Genomic DNA, 14,708 nt, shown 5'->3' with positions numbered 1-14,708 from the left:
CAAAAAGAGATAGTAAAAAGAAAAATGATCTTTCTTTTTTTTTTTTTTTTTGTTGAGACAGAGTCTCACTTTGTTGCCCAGGCTAGAGTGAGTGCCGTGGCGTCAGCTTAGCTCACAGCAACCTCAAACTCCTGGGCTTAAGCGATCCTACTGCCTCAGCCTCCCGAGTAGCTGGGACTACAGGCATGCGCCACTATGCCCGGCTAATTTTTTCTATATAGATTTTTAGGTGTCCATATAATGTCTTTCTATTTTTAGTAGAGACGGGGTCTCGCTCAGGCTGGTCTCGAACTCCTGACCTTGAGCAATCCACCCGCCTCGGCCTCCCAGAGTGCTAGGATTACAGGCGTGAGCCACCGCGCCCGGCCAGAAAAATGATCTTTCAAAGACCTAATATTACAGAAATTTCCCAAGTGACCATAGCATTTCTTTCTTTCTTTCTCTGGGGACCAGAGATACTGGGCCTCAGAAATACTCTCAGGCCAACCTAAATACAGGGTATCCCAAAAGTCTCCATATAAAGGAAAAATTTTATAATGAATATTTTGTAAATAAAAAGTATATTTAGCTACAATTTCCCATTTTCCCTATATATGGCAACTTTTGGGACACCCAGCAGTATGTTCCCATGTCTCCAACTTCTGGTGGAAACAAGAAGTCAGGAACAGTAAGTTTTTTGGGTTTTTTCTTTTTTTGGTTTTTCTAAGGCTAGTCAAGCAAAGCAGTGGCAGTGGAGAAGGAACAAAGAAATCTGTAACTAATTGTGATCAATTAGTTGTAAACACCACTGTACTTGGATCAGGCATAAGTATTTTTATTAACAGAAGTGTTCTCTCAGGACTCTTTCCTTCTTGGTGCTTTTCCACGAAATAAAAAATGCTTCCTAGTGATGTCACACCAACTCATTAATTCCCTCAACCCACAGGTTATTTTTTAATAATTCTCTCTGATATGCCAGACTGTTTTAGGGATGGGTACACAGAATTGAACCAGACAGATAAAAATTTTGCCCTCATAGGGCTTATGTTCTGATAGAGGCAGACAAATAAATAATTTCAGTAAGTTAGTGATGAATGCTTTTAAGTAAATAAAACAAGGTAATGTAACAGACGAAGTAGAAGAGACTTCTTTAGCTAAGAAGGTCAGTGAAAATCCTCTCAGGAAGACACATTTGAGAACAGATCTAAATAAAAAGAAACCAGCCAGTAAGGTCCTAAACAATAGTATTCAGGCTATGAGAACAGTAAATGCAAAAGCCATGAACTGGAAATGAGTTTGGTGGGTTCAAAGGTCACAAAGATGATCAATGTAGCTAAACAAACTAGGGAGTAATAAGAGAAAAGTGCTCTTTATGGTCTAGATCATCATAAGCCCTCATAGGCCAAACGAAGGCATTTGGAGTTTTATTCTAATTGCAGTGGGAAGCCCACTGGAAAGTTTAAGGCAGCTTCAATTGTGTCATCATACCCAACACTATGCCAGTATGTTACATAAAGATGCTCCCCACTCACAAAGATTAAATCTAGCCAGGCATGGTGGACCACACTGGTAGTCCCAGCTACTAAGGCAGGAGGCTAAGGCAGAAGGATCACTTGAGCCTAGGAGTTGGAGGCTACAGTGACCTATGATCACACCACTGCACTCCAGCCTGGGAAACAGAGTAAGACTCGCTCTTCAAAAAAAAAAAAAAAAAAATAGATTAAATCTACAGTACCTCAGGAATAGTTGAAGGAAGGTAAACATGTCTGCAAGCATAGAATTGCAAACGACTGAAAGGGAACAAAAAGCAGTATTTGAATGTAAAAATGATTTAACTTGCAACGTTAAGAATATTTACATTCTATGTTTATAATTACAATCATCTTCTTGTTTTGTTCCAAAGTTAAATCTAAAAGTTGAAAATCAATAATAGTGTAAACCTTATTATGCCCATGTAAATGTTAATTCAAATTAATATTTATCTGAATTAATAATTTTCTTGAAAATAGAAATATTAAATTGGAAGATAGCAGTGAAGAATGTACCCTAGGATCCAGGATGGAAAGACAAAAAGATAAATTATACAAAAGAGCAGTTAGATATTGAGGAGTGATTTCACAGGCCCCAACATCAAAAAAGAGTCCCCAAAGAAGACAATGGAGGGAATGAAAGAGAAGTAATAATCAGATAATAACTGAGAATTTTCCAAATAAAAAATGAAATGTGTTCTTAGATCAAAAGTATACTTTGAGTCCTCAGCATATAGGTAGATACACAGACAATGGAATAGAACAAAGTCCAGAAATAGATCCATACATATAAGGTCAATTAATGTTAAAAAACAGTTTCAAGGTAATTCAATGGAGTAAAGATAGTCTTTTAGGCCAAGTGCAGTGGCTCACGCCTGTAATCCCACCACCTTGGGAGGCTGAGGCAGAAAGATCACTTGAGGCCAAGAGTTCCAGACCAGCCTGGGCTACATAGCAAGACCCGGTCTCTACCAAAAAAAAATTTTTTAATTAGCTTGGTATGGGGCAACATGCCTGTAGACCTAGCTACTCAGGAAGCTGAGGCAGGAGGATCACTTGAGCCTGGGAGTTGGAGGTTGCAGTGAGCTATGATCACACCATTGCAATCCAGTCTGGCGACAAGAGAGACCTGTTTCAAAAAGGATCACATATGAAAGTTGCTGGTACCAAAATTAGAGCCACTTAGGTCAAACTCTAATAAAACGCAGTCAGAAGAGACCATGAAGAAAAAGCCTTCACACACGTTTGTAACAGACCTATTACAAGACATTCCTGCACAAAGACTGGCAAAACAATTTTTCACAGGAATTTCCTCAAGATTACAGTATTCCAGATAAGCCGCTCACACAAGAACATTTAGCAATGGCTGTTTCCACCAATGAACAAACACCAACTGTGGCAATGAGCTTGTGAAACCTTATTTCAAAGTAGCTTATGTGGACCATTTCTCTTTGGCTCTTAAAAGCTTCCCTGACCCCCACTCCCCATATGCCTATGACCCATCATAGCACACATATCCAGGATTGTAATTCTCTGCTATTCCCAAAGAAACTCGTTTGTTCTAGACAGCCTGTCTCTCTGAGCTTTTTTTTAGGTGAACACATAGATCTGTACGTAATAGCTACAACCAGACACTTTTAGAAAAAAAACAAAGGACAATTTTGTGACCTTGGGTTAAGGCAAAGATTTCTTAGAAAACTAAAAGTATAAACCATAAAAGAAAAACTGATATGCTGAACTTTTCAAAACTTAAACTTCTGCTCTTTTAAAGACAGTTAAGAAAATGAAAAGACAAGCCACAGAGAGAGCAAGAATGGGCCAAACTCTTCGTTTTGTAACAGCACCAATCCCATCCAGGAGGGTAGAGCCCTCATGGCCTAATCACCTCTTAAAGGTCCCACTTCCTAATACTGTTACAATGGCAATTAAATTTCAACATGGCAAATCAATCCATGTGATACATCGTATCGACAGAACAAAGGAAAAAATCATATGATCATCTCAATTGATGCTAAAAAAGCATCCCATAAAACTCAATATTCCTTCATGACAAAAACTCTCTTTTTAAAACTGAGTATAGGCCGGGTGCAGTGGCTCACGCCTGTAATCCTAGCACTCTGGGAGGCCGAGGTGGGCGGATCGTTTGAGCTCAGGAATTCGAGACCAGCCTGAGCAAGAGCGAGACCCCATCTCTACTAAAAATAGAAAGAAATTATATGGACAGCTAAAAATATATATAGAAAAAATTAGCCGGGCATGGTGGTGCATGCCTGTAGTCCCAGCTACTCAGGAGGCTGAGATAGGAGGATCGCTTGAGCTCAGGAGTTTGAGGTTGCTGTGAGCTAGGCTGACGCCACGGCACTCACTCTAGCCTGGGCAACAGAGTGAGACTCTGTCTCAAAAAAATAAATAAATAAATAAAACTGAGTATAGGCTGGGCGCAGTGGCTCACACCTGTAATCCTAGCACTCTGGGAGGCCGAGGCAAGAGGATGGCTCAAAGTCAGGAGTTCGAGACCAGCCTGAGCAAGAGCGAGACCCCGTCTCTACTAAAAATAGAAAGAAATGATTTGGACAGCTAAAAATATATATGGAAAAAAATTAGCTGGGCATGGTGGCGCATGCCTATAGTCCCAGCTACTTGGGAGGCTGAGGCAGGAGGATTGCTTGAGCCCAGGAGTTTGAGGCTGCTGTGAGCTAGGCTGATGCCACAGCACTCACTCTAGCCCGGGCAACAGAGCGAGACTCTGTCTCAAAGAAAAAAAAAAAAAAAAAACTGAGTATATAGAAGGAACATATCTCAACACAATAAAAGCCATATATGGGCTGGGCGCAGTGGCTCACGCCTGTAATCCTAGCACTCTGGGAGGCCGAAGCGGGCAGACTGTTTAAGCTCAGGAGTTCAAGACCAGCCTGAGCAAGAGTGAGACCCCGTCTCTACTAAAAATAGAAAGAAATTAGGTGGACAGTTAAAAATATATATAGAAAAATTAGCCGGGCATGGTGGCACATGCCTGTAGTCCCAGCTACTCGGGAGGCTGAGGCAGGAGGATCGCTTGAGCCCAGGAGTTTGAGGTTGCTGTGAGCTAGGCTGACGCCACGGCACTCACTCTAGCCCGGGCAACAGAGCGACACTCTGTCTCAAAAAAAAAAAAAAAAAAAAAAGCCATATATGGCAGACCCATAACTAGCATCATATTACAGGGGGAAAAACTGAAAGCCTTTCCTCTAAGATCTGGAACAAGACAAGGATGCCCACTTTCACCACTGTTATTCAACATAGTACTAGAAGTCATAGCTAGAGAAATCAGACAAGAGAAAGAAATAAATAGCATCCAAATTGGAAAGTTAGAAATCAAATTATCCCTGTTTGTGGACATGAAAAAGAAACCAAGACAGTAATCCCATTTACAATAGCTACAAATAAAATAAAATACCTAGGAATAAACTAATAAACTTAACTGAAGAAGTGGAAGACCTCTGCAATGAAAACTATAAAACACTGATGAAAGAAACTAAAGAGGATACAAAAAAAAGAAAGATAAGTCATGCTCACAGACTGGAAGAATCGAAATTGTTTAAAATGTCCATACTACCCCAATCAATCTACAGATTAATGCAATCCCCATAAAAATATTAATACCGATGACATTCTTCACAGAAATAGAAAAAAATAATCCTAAAATTTATATGAACCACAAAAGACCCAGAATAGCCAAAGCCATCCTGAGCAAAAAGAACAAAACTGAAGAATCTCATTACCTGACTTCAAATTATACCACAAAGCTGTAGTAATCAAAACATAAAAACAGACACAAAGGACCAATGGAACAGAATAGAGAATCCAGAAATAAATCCACACTCCTATAGTGAACTTATTTTAGACGAAAGTGCCAAGAGCATACACTGGGGAAATGACAGTCTTTTCAACAAATAGTGCTGGGAAAACTGGATATGCATATGCAGAAGAATGAAACTAGACCCTTATCTCTCACCACATACAAAAATCAAATCAAAAAGAATTAAAGACTTAAATCTCAGACCTGAAACTATGAAAACTACTAAAAGAAAACACTGGGGAAATGTTCTAGGACATCAATCTGGGCAATAATTTCTTGAGTAATACCCCAAAGGCACAGACAGCCAAAGCAAAATTGGACAAACAAGATCACATCAAGCTAAAAAGCTTGTACACAGCAAACAAAGGAAAGAGACAAATAGAATGGAAGAAAATATTTGCAAACTATCCATCTGACAAGGGATTAAGAACTAGAATATATAAGGAGCTCAAACTCAATCGGAAAAAATCAAATAATCTGATTAAAAATGAGCAAAAGATCTGAGTAGACTTTTCTCAAAAGAAGACATACAAATGACTGACGGATATTTAAAAAATGCTCAACATCATTAGTCTTCCGAGAAATGCAAATCAAAACATGAGATAATCATCTTACCCCAATTAAAATAGCTTTTATCAAAAGACAGGCAATAATGAATGCTGGCAAGGATGTGGAGAAAGGGCAACCCTCGTACAATGTTGGTGGGAATGTAAATTAGTGCAACCACTATGGAAAACAGTAGGGAGGTTCCTCAAAAAACTAAAAATAGAACTACCATATGACGCTGCAATCCTGAGGCTGAGTATATATCCAAAAGAAAGGAAATCAGTAGTATATTGCAAAGATATCTGCACTCCCATGTTAATTGCAGCACTATGCACAATAGCCAAGATTTGGAATCAACCTAAGTGCCCATCAACAGATGAATGGATAAAGAAAATGTGGTACATATACATGCTGGAATATTATTCAGCCATAAAAAAGAATGAAATCCTGTCATTTGCCACAGTAGGAGTAGAACTGGAGAACATTATGTTAAGTGAAGTAAGCCAAGCACAGAAAGACAAATCTCATACATTCTCACTCATATGTGGAAGCTAAATATTAAAACTTAATTGATCTCATGGAGGCAGAGAGTAGAATGATGGTTACCAGAGGCTCGGAAGGGTAGTGGGAAAGAAGGAATAGTGGGGATGGTTAATGGGTACAAAAATAGTTAGATGGTTAGATAGAATGAAAAATACTTGATAGCACAACAAAGTGACTATCGTCAATAATAAGTTATGGTTTACTTTAAAATAACTAAAACAGTGGAACTGTAATGTTCCTAACACAAAGAAATGATAAATGCTTGAGGTAATGGATACCTTGATTATTCTACATTGTATGCCTATATCAAAACATCACATATACTCTATAAATATATACAGCTATTATGTTCCCATAATAATTAAAATTTTTTTTTAATTTCTTCAACATGAGTTTTGGGGGGACAAACATTCAAACCATAGCAATTCTAAATAATTTTTTAAAAAATAAAGTATGAAAAGAGTTCAAAAGAAGAGATTATTTCTATCTGGGAGGATCATCAAGGAAAAATTTATGGACAAAGTGGTCTTTAAGACTTAAGAGAATAGGATTCAAAGAGTTGAGGTGTTAGGAAATAGCAGGGGGGTACCATCCATAATCATGGATACTGGTTTATTAGAATATGTAAAGACATAATATATAAAGAACCAAGAAATGTTTATAGTTTTGCTACAGTGGAAATATGGTGAGATGACTAGTGGGAAAAGAGACTAAAAATACATCAGACCATGTAGAGTACTGAACGTTAGTGCACACAGTTTATTCAAGAGCAATATGAAGCCAAAATAGGTTTTTGAGTAAGAGAGGGAAACAACCAGAGATCAATTCCAGAAAAATAATCTGGTAGACACAAGTCCCATTTCATTCAAATCCATGTTCTGAATGTTTGTTTGCAAAAACAGGTATAAAACATGGAGGAAGGGAGGGGAGATGGGGACAAATAATATCTAATTTAGAATGTCTCATACCACTGAAATACCCAGAAGGTATCCTGAAACTCTCAGAATCTAATTTTTCACAAATTATAATTTTTTCCCTCACTGTAGAAAGTATGAACAACCATGCATGACAAAAAAGCATATATATAATAAATAAGAAGCATAGATTCACAAATGTATTGTTATTAAAGACATGTAGTTTCAATTGTAAAATTCACAGATTATAAAGAAAGCTCATTCAAGGACTTCTAAGATTTATTGAATGATTTATAACCCTAAACTAGTGACAGAGTATTCAAGGTTTCATACTCAGGAGAACTTTAAGATGTAATTTGTCAATTCCATACAATGTGCTACATAGAGGAGAAAAATAACAAATTGGGATCCTTTTAGAATACCTATATTCTAAACATAGCACTCACACCCCCACCTTACTTCAGGCAAACACTGATCTGACTTCTATCACCACAGATTTCATGTAGCCTGTTCGAGAGAATCATATAAATGGAATCACTCAATATATATTAATACATTTTTTGGCCTGGCTTCTTTTGTTCAGCATATTATCTGTGAGATTCATCCATGTTGTTGCATATATTAGCAGTGAGTTCATTTTTATTGTTGAGCAGTCTTCTAGCGTATGAATACACATTTGCTTATCCACTGCAATTGCTTTTAACTGCCATTAGACGCATGGACTTTGATCCACTTTTCATATTGCTTCCACAGACATCTTTCTAAAATGCAAATCTGATTATGTCATTCACCATCTCAAATTCTTTCAAAGGTTCTTCACTGCCTACAGAATAAAGGATGGGGCCGGCAGCAGTGGCTCACACCTGTAATAATAGCACTTTGGGAGGCTGAGGTGGGTGGATCGTTTGAGCTCAGGAGTTCGAGACCAGCCTGAGCAAGAGCGAGACCCCGCCTCTACTAAAAATAGAAAGAAATTATCTGGACAACTAAAAATATATGCAGAAAAAATTAGCTAGGCATGGTGGCACATGTCTGTAGTCCCAGCTACTTGGGAGGCTGAGGCAGGAGGATTGCTTGAGCCCAGGAGTTTGAGGTTGCTGTGAGCTAGGCTGATGCCACGGCACTCTAGCCCATGCAACAGAGTGAGACTCTGTCTCAAAAAAAAAAAAAAAAGGATGGGCTCCTTAGACAACACATTCCTGAACCTCCCACGCCTAGTCCCTGACATCCTCTCAAAACTTGCCAGAACACACAATTACTTGAACCTCCAATGCCATTTCTCAAAAGTTTTTACACGTAAATGCGATCAAATTGAGGAGAAATGTTTAGGTCATTCAGGGTGGGGAACCTACAGCCTCAAGGTCACATGTGGCCCTTTGACTGAATCCAAACTCCACAGAGCAAATCCTTTTATTAATAAAAGGATTATTTGTTCTTTAAAATTTGAATTCAGTCAAAAGGCCACACTCAAGGATCCAGAAAGCCACATGTGGCCCCAAGCCACAGGTTCCCCACCCGTGCACGGCAGCTTCACAGGCATCATATAGTCAGTTTCCACCTTGCCCTTATGTAATATTATACCTAAATTGTCGTAGAGACTAATTAAAATAGAAAGGCATAATTTTTGCAATAACATTAAAAATACAATTTTATATCTTGCTTTTGTACTTATTTCAAGGACATTTTCCATGTTATTACATTACTTTCATATATAATACTTTAATGAGTAAAAAATGTTCTAAAAAAGATGCATACATCTAATAAGTGTAGAACACTTATAGCTGGAGCGTATAGGTTGCTTCTGAATTTTTGTGTTAAATTTAGGTAATGTTAATAAACACTTTCATGTCCAAAAGTGCATTTTATATTTTGGATAGTCTCTGGCATAGAATCCCACAATAGGAATTATTGCACTTATAAAGTATGAATAATTTATGGTTCTAATATATTTATGAAATATAATCAAATAATACATGAAAATAGTTTTAATTCCCTGGCCACCCTCATCCCACTCTCCAAGCTTTGTTCCTCAGAGACAATCTCTTTTATTATTCATTTGCTTTAGTTTCTATACTTATACTATTCTTTTCTTATTTATCAAGTATAAATATTATTTCTTGGCTTCCTGTTACCATAAATGAGAATTTACTTTCATTACACCACTTCTTAACTCCTCTGTTAAATCAGGAGGCTGACTTTGTAATGACAAATAATATAATGTAATTATAAGTAATTATAACGTCAAATAAATAATAATGTTTCTTTCTCTCTCATTAGTATTTCTTTGTATTATTGACCTTAGTCTTCCTTAACTTCTTATAGCTATGCCTTTACTTTTAAATATTTACAATTTATTTTGAAACCGTAACAAAGTCATCTATGCTAATTGTTTTTGAAATCTGAATATTCAACAGAATGTTTACATTGTGATTATATAAATATTCTTAACTGAAGAAACAAGCAGTAAAAGTTGAATATGCTTCCTTCTACCAGTTACCAAGGTCATGACCCCTAAGTCACTCAAAGGAAAATATTATTATATCAAGGTCAATGGATTATTCTTTTATGACTTTAATTCCAGCCTCTATAAAATAATAACCACCATACCAGGTAAAATACTAAAATTTAAAATTTCTTTACACTGTGGCAAGTTCTAACTTGGCACTAATATCAAAGTCCCACACCATGGTTAAGTCCAAAGTTAAGACTATTATTTTGTATCTGAGTGCAAAAATTTTTATCATGCACAAAGGGAGTAGGCTAAGTCATAAAGCATTCCCACCTGCCAGAGCATCCCGATAAAGCTGCACAAAGTGATTAAAGATATCCTTTGGCAAACACTTTTCATCCGGTAGACACTGTAGAAGAATGACTATCTCAGACTGACCCACTGCATGCATTCCCTTGGTTGTGAAACACCAGCACTTCCTGTTCACATCTATTGATGGAATAAAAATATAAAAATAAAGACATTCCTCTCAATCTTTACTCTTAAAAAAGAAGCAAAGAAATCTTTTACAATATAGCAAAGATTAAAATAGATCGTACTGAGTCTGTATAATTCAACTGTGAACTGTCGCTGTGTCAAGCCAAAAAACTATTATAGAAAGTAAAACATACCAATGCCTCTGGCTCTTTTCTAAACACTTAGAAAAATGATTGGAAAGAAAGTAAAAGAAATAATAATGAAAGAAAATGCACTTAAAACTTTTAACTCCTATTATTAAAAGGTACAATTATTAAAAGCAACATTCTATTAATAACATAAATAAAACCAAACTATATATCCTATGCTATAATGATTGAAGAATACAGTCCTCTATCTTTATATTTTAAAAAAAAAATCACTATGTAATGTCAGAAACAAAAACAATGAAAGCCAATATTATAGTTTTGACTTTAGGTTGCAGCCTAAAGAAAATACATTTTTAATGTATATTTATAATCCAAAAGATTCTAGCTATTTTAACTACATTCCTTTCTGGGAGAAAATTCTAGAAAATCAGCAACATGATTTTATTTGGCTTCATGCTGTAAAAAGTGGTGAAAAGGATGGCTTTTTTGAACTACTTACTTTCACACCTTCACTTTAAGGCTATACAAAGCACAAACAGCAGAAGCCGTATGTAAGTCAAAAATAATGTTTAATCCTTGACACTTTTATTATTTGTACCCTAATACAATGAGATTCCTCAAAGGAATTAAAAAAGGAGTCAAATAAAATTATGAATACCACCATGTAAATCAAAACAAATATAAATCAAAAAAGAAATATCCCATTCTCTTACTTTGGGAATTGTTACTTTATATACCTAAATGGGAAGTTCCCAATGATGACTTGTACACTTCAGGAATTCTACATTAGCTAATTTCTAAGTATAACTTATAAACCAGATATGGCAAATTGAAATTTCAAGCAAATTATTTTTGATTTGGAAGGAAAGTAAGCAAGCATTAATAACTGGCCAAACACATAAGAGTGTGATTAACAAGCAAGCCAGAAATCTACATTTCATCAATGTAGCACTTCCAAGGAAGTAGTATATTAAATGTGTCTGGTTTCCACGGTCAACTTAAAAAAAGTACATAGTGGAAACTGGAGGACTATTCCTCAGAGATTCCCTCCTTCCTCCAAAACTGCCTGTTAACACTCATTCAGGATAAATGCATTCTCTATCTTCCGATACCATATTGGAAAGTAGAATTAAGAGTCTAAGTTACTGTCCTCTTTCTCATTCTGATGCCTATGGAACTAGCAGCAAGAATTAAGAAGTTTCTTCTGAATCTTAACTTATGATGCATTGAAACTTTATTATGAGTTAGTTAACTAACACTTTTCCTAGATAAAGTTTAACACCATTATTAAGGTTTCTGGGATTAAAACCTAGCATGTGAATTGTTTGGCCTGCCTGGATAATTTCTCCAACACCAGTTACTCTGATGCTGAGTAGTAACTTAACACACCCACCTCAAAAAGAATTTAACTCCTATCTGTTCAAGATTTGTTTGGCTTTTCTTCCTGGAGATTCACCTACCTCACCCCTGTGACTAAAGGCAAGAGTTTCAGTTAGTCTCACAGTTGTCCTCTGAAATATATTATTTTACACAAACCAACTTCTTCAGAATTCAGTGTTCAGTAAGATGTGGCTCTATATAAAAAGATTTGTGTGTAATGAATTTTGAAAGCATTATTTACTATCTATGAATCAGTAAGCATGTCATTTTAATTTAAAAAATTTCTTACTTACAATTTACAATTTTAACCATTGACAATAAATTTGCATTTAAAACAAATACAAGTGGGTCAGGGCCACCATCCTCTAATTGCTGCATTACTGAAATCTGTGATGGTTTCTCTTCCACAGCATAGTCTGCAAGGGGAGAAAACAATGTAATAGACTAGTTACAAATCAAGAAGAAAATCTCATGGAGGAATGGGCAGATTATTCACAAGAAAGAGACAAGCATGTGATTTACAGAGTGAACAAAAGATCCTGGTTTGTACCTATTGTACCAGTATCATGTTAATAGTGCCCCCTTTTACTCTCAAAAGTGACCCAGCCCACTCTGGATGATAATATTGTTATCCTGTGTACAGACCTCTCCCCACAGTCTAAAGACAACCCTTTAACAAAAATTTTCCAACTATCATAACAAGAATTTCACATAATACATGTTCTAAGACCAACATATAAATTAACCCATGATATACAAGAAGTGATAATATACTAGTTACCTATGGAAACAACGTCAAAGAGTTGGGGTAGAAGGGAGCCCTACTTTTCACTCTATTCCCTTTTGTACTATTTGAGATTTTTGACCATTAAAAAATTAAACTTTAAAAAATGAACCCAGAAAACAAAAGTCTCATATGTGACTAGTTTCATAAAACAATTCCTTTAAGTACATATATCACCAAAATCACCAGAAATCACACATCAGACTTTGAACATGGACAAGTTAATACTTGAGACTCTGAATGTTACCCTTCCTGCTTAATCTCTGGAAGCACAGCATGTAGTATTTAGCCACTTCGTTTTGAATGATAGTGGTCCTGTCAGCTTAAAGTCAAAATCAAGGGTAATAATCATTACAGAATCTAGAGATATGGAAAAGGAACAGAAAACTTCAAAGGTGGATGTTGTTTGGTTGATCCTATATAAAATGCATCATTAAGGGACAGTCAAGTAGAACTAAGTAACAGTATAGCCCACTGACCAATAGAAATTTAAAAATTGATTTTTTGGACGTAACAGGAAATATTAATACATATATTAATAAAAGTATTTACTGGAAAGAGAAATACAAAGTGTAAAAAGTTTTTTTAATGAAGTTATTCTACTGGAATACAAAATTGCAAAATTCTGGTGAAGAGATTATAATATAGTTTAAGTAAATATATATAACTAGTTGTTCTTTCTTGGTAGGAGAGGTACGTATGTATGTATGTATGTATGTATTTTTTGTAACTAAAGCCAAAGAAGATAGGAGAGGTTTTAACAATCAGATTTCATGGCTATAACATTTTATGAAAATGAAATCCTATAATCTGACTTATTTTAACAACAGAGTAGGCAAATTTAATTCCTTATAAATCTAAGATTTATTAATATGACCCAAATTTGAAACCTATGTAGCAATTTTACTAACAAAATAATGCTTAACCTTATATGAAAGTTCATTGTTGAACTATCTGGGACACAGCTGGATTTGATAGTACAATACATTCAGCCAACATTTGCTGAGAGCCTACTATGTGCCCAGCACCATCCAAGGAGCAGAAGACACAAATATGAATTAAGACTGAGGGAATTCATGGTCTAAGTGAAAGAATAAGATGTATAAAATATTTAAATTACAATGAGAACAGTGTTAATGTAGCAGCAGCAGTCTATAAGAACTGCCATTAGAACAGAAATAAGCAAAACAGTACTTTGTAGGCAGCCTAGGTAAGGATTCAGAGAAGAGTTAACCATTAAATCAGATTTTGAAAGGTTGGGAAGTTCTTCAGAGGAAGTCTAGAGTACTCTTCTATTCCAGTATAGAGGGGTATTCCACACAGAGGAAAGGAAGAAAAGAAAAATATTAATTACCTGCCTACTTTGTAGCAGATATTTTCTTGCTGGGTACTACAGGTATGTATGATATCTAATTTAATACTCACAATGATGATTAAGTAGGTGCAGTTATGTAATTTTTTTAAAAACAGGCTAGGGGCCAAGCACAGTGGCTGGCGCCTATAATTTCAGCACTTTGAGAGGTGGAGGCAGGAGGATTCCAAAAGTTTGAGACCAGCCTGGGTAACGTAACAAGACCCCATCTCCACAAAAAAGAAAAAAAATAGCCAGGCATGGTGTAGTGCTAGCTATTCAGGAGGCTGAGGCAGGGGGATAGCTTGTGCCCAGAAGTTTGAGGCTGCAGTGAGCTATATCATGGCCACTGTACCCCAACCTGAGTGAAAAAGTGAGACATTGTCTCAAAAAAACAAAAACAAACAAAAGAAAACAAAAAAAAAAGACTAAGAAACAGATTCAGAGAGGATAAATGACTTGCCAACTAAATCACACAGCTAGAATAGAATGGTACTAGCATTAAAACTCAGGTTTGTCCAATTCTGAAGTCTATTCTCTTCCCATTATTCCACAGTAAAAGAAAAAGCATAGAAGAATGAAAAGTGAATACTCAAAAAAAAAACAACAAAAAAAAGCAAATAATCTGAACTATGCATGTAAGATGCTGGTATAATGGTTGGAAATACATTTGAAAACAAATGGCTGGAAAGTAGGTCAAGATAAGCTTATAGGGAACATTCTCTACAGACATAATTTATACTAAAGGAACTGGAAATCCATTAAATAT

At 36.0% G+C, this 14,708-nt stretch overlaps 1 protein-coding gene across 2 annotated transcripts in view; it reads right to left on the bottom strand.

Annotated features, from left to right (window-relative positions):
- Positions 1-14,708, bottom strand: part of ZFYVE9 (zinc finger FYVE-type containing 9) — a 148,336-nt gene that overhangs the window by 43,531 nt on the left and 90,097 nt on the right. For both annotated transcript variants that reach the window (XM_069477942.1, XM_069477943.1), the window contains 2 exons: positions 12,098-12,220; positions 10,132-10,287 (listed from right to left, as the gene is read on the bottom strand). In XM_069477942.1, coding sequence (XP_069334043.1) covers positions 10,132-10,287; positions 12,098-12,220 — 279 coding nt within the window. The remainder of the gene's footprint in view (positions 1-10,131; positions 10,288-12,097; positions 12,221-14,708) is intronic.

Source organism: Eulemur rufifrons, chromosome 8 (genome assembly GCF_041146395.1).
Source record: "Eulemur rufifrons isolate Redbay chromosome 8, OSU_ERuf_1, whole genome shotgun sequence".
NCBI classification, from domain to species: Eukaryota; Metazoa; Chordata; class Mammalia; order Primates; family Lemuridae; genus Eulemur; species Eulemur rufifrons.
The sequence above is the reverse complement of the archived record's forward strand: the minus strand, read 5'-3'. Positions and strand labels throughout refer to the sequence as shown.